Raw genomic sequence first — 2,634 nt, 5'->3', positions numbered from 1 at the left:
CCCCAACCACCACCACCACCCACCTACTTGAAAACACAGGGATGCTGTTGCACCATTAATTGGGCGTCTGCTTGAATGCATTGATAGCAGTTTTTGCAGTTATGTTGCCTTCGGTGATGCCTCTGTGTTTCAAACGGTGAGGCGTTCAGGTGCGTGTAACTGGATCCCACTCCAATGAATGGAGGTTGAATGAAAAGTGACAAGGTGTGATTAGTTACCTGTGAATGACATGGGGTGTTTGTTGGCAGATGGGTCTTTTGTGGAGATAATTTGTTCAACAGAATAACCAGGTAGATAATTACACGCTGCCTTTGTGGCTGTTAGGGCCATTGTTGAGTTAAAAAAATAAAAACCCAAACAGTAAACATTCAGGAAACCAGAGGGAGTCATTGTATGAAGTTGACCTGAGGTGACGTGTTTTTCCTCACTGGAAATAGTTCTACTTGTGCCACTCTGGCCTGATTTGAACTAAACTGTAATGTAAATCTGATTAAATCCAACCGTGGCACTTTTTTGAGTGTAAGTAGGCAATAAATTCAGGTCTGGACAGGCCTAAAGTTACCCTGCATGCTCAGTTGCATCAGATTAGACCCTTACTCATCCGGGATGCAAATAAACATGATAGGGTCTTAAGAGTCTTGAGCTGAAAGGGGTGTGGCGGGGGTGTTGTGTTTCATGTCAAACCACCTGGTGAGGAGGAACTTAAGGCGCTGGTTCAGGGTGCCAGCGCAGAGCGCACAGAGAAGGCCAATTTAGCAACACTTCAGTTATACTGCACCATTCCAGAACTTTTTTATTTTGTTCTGTCAGCCCATGGAGAGCAGGATCAGACCCCTCGCCATGGCAGCGCACTCCACCAACGCGCTCGGAAGCCTGCCCATGGCCCCTTCCCTCCTGCGCCACCCGCCTCTCTTTCTCCGCGCCTGCAACCCGGCGCTGGAGAGGGGATACCCGCGGACCCCGAAGTGCGCCAGGTGCAGGAACCACGGCGTGGTGTCGGCGCTGAAGGGCCACAAGCGCTTCTGCCGCTGGAGGGACTGCGTGTGCGCAAAGTGCACGCTGATCGCCGAGAGGCAGCGGGTGATGGCGGCGCAGGTGGCGCTGAGGAGGCAGCAGGCGCAGGAGGAGAGCGAAGCGCGCGAGCTCCGGCTCCTGTACCCCGGCTCCGGAATCGGGGGCCAGGCTGGGATGAGTCAGGGATCCCCGCTGGGCCACGGGTGCGCTGCGGTTACCTCTCCGACCGCTCCGAGTTTTGAAGTTTTTGGAGCCCAGAATGACAAAGAGGGTAAGTTAAATATTCTGGAGGGTTTTGTCTAAAAAAGATCTTCACTTCGCTTATTAACTTCATTAAATTATCTGAACAATATTTAATGTGATGCGTGATTTGCTTGGTTTTTACGCATGCCAGATGGCTGTGCGTAAAATCCATGTTTTACGCACAACTACGTTTTAAGAACCACGTGTTTTTTTTTTTTCTTCTTTCTTCTTTTATCCACATTCCAGATGACAAAGTGAGCAAATTCAACTTCTACAACGGATTTATGGGCCAACCACTGTTTGTGTCCCCCAGCGCCAGAGTGCCCTCTCCAAGCCACAAGTCGATGTCTCCAAGCAAAGACACCAGCGCCTCTGCCCCCAGTGAGGGTGGGAGTCCATCCCCGCTCTCAGACCCTACACAGAGCCCACAGATGTCACCTTCCTCCTCTGATCAGGAGTCTGGGAGCGACTCGGAGAAACCCAAGGACTGTCCCAGCCTGAGCCTGGACCGTGACCCCACCGACATCATGGCCAAGATCTTCCCCCATCAGAGGCGGGACACGCTGGAGTCTATGGTGAGAACGTGCAGGGGGGACATTGTGAAGTCCATCGAGCTGGTGCTGAGCTCCAAGGAGAATAAAATGGACTCTGGCACCATGTCATCCTCCGGTCTCCTCAGGCCCTCTGTGCTTCTGCCGGGAGCGTTCAGCACTCTGGGGGCCAGTAAGTCCGCCTTCTCCCCTCTCCATGGGCCCCCACACCCCAGTGGAGACAGCCTGTATGGGCTCGGCCCTCGGCTGGGTGTGGGTCCTCTGCGGTTGGCCCCAGGGAGCGGTGGGTTCTTGCCCCCTTACATGACCTCAGGACTGATGCCGCTGCTGACCCTGCGCCCACCTCTGGACTCATTCCCGGGAATGATGCGGGACTTTTCTTACATTCAGAGCAAAGACTCCCTGAGCAACACCGCAGCTCTTTATACACGTCTTAACGATGACAAGTGATGGAAAAACAAAACATTTGAACCTTTTAGATGTCAAAGCCAAAACAATACTTCTTAAATCAGCTGCACTCTGCCTGTAAGGATCAAAATATTCACCTTTGATTGTGTAAATTTTGTATAAATGTTTTTTTAAATAAAGTTTTTGTATATCTTCATTTAGTCTGCCTGCCTGCTTATCTATCTATCTATCTATCTATCTATCTATCTATCTATCTATCTATCTATCTATCTATCTATCTATCTATCTATCTATCTATCTATCTATCTATCTATCTATCTATCTATCTATCTATCTATCTATCTATCTATCTATCTATCTATCTATCTATCTATCTATCTATCTATCTATCTATCTATCTATCTATCTATCTATCCAT

At 49.5% G+C, this 2,634-nt stretch overlaps 1 protein-coding gene across 1 annotated transcript; it reads left to right on the top strand.

Moving 5' to 3' along the window:
- Positions 1–813: 813 nt before the first annotated feature.
- On the top strand, positions 814–2,258 carry LOC119416152 (doublesex- and mab-3-related transcription factor A1-like). The gene is made up of 2 exons (XM_037683346.1): positions 814–1,285; positions 1,504–2,258. The coding sequence occupies exons 1-2, from the start codon at positions 814–816 to the stop codon at positions 2,256–2,258; spliced, it is 1,227 nt and encodes a 408-aa protein (XP_037539274.1).
- Positions 2,259–2,634: the final 376 nt, after the last annotated feature.

Source organism: Nematolebias whitei, chromosome 1 (genome assembly GCF_014905685.2).
Source record: "Nematolebias whitei isolate Nwh7 chromosome 1, NemWhi1, whole genome shotgun sequence".
Taxonomy (NCBI): domain Eukaryota; kingdom Metazoa; phylum Chordata; class Actinopteri; order Cyprinodontiformes; family Rivulidae; genus Nematolebias; species Nematolebias whitei.
This window is presented reverse-complemented; position numbering and strand designations above follow the sequence as displayed.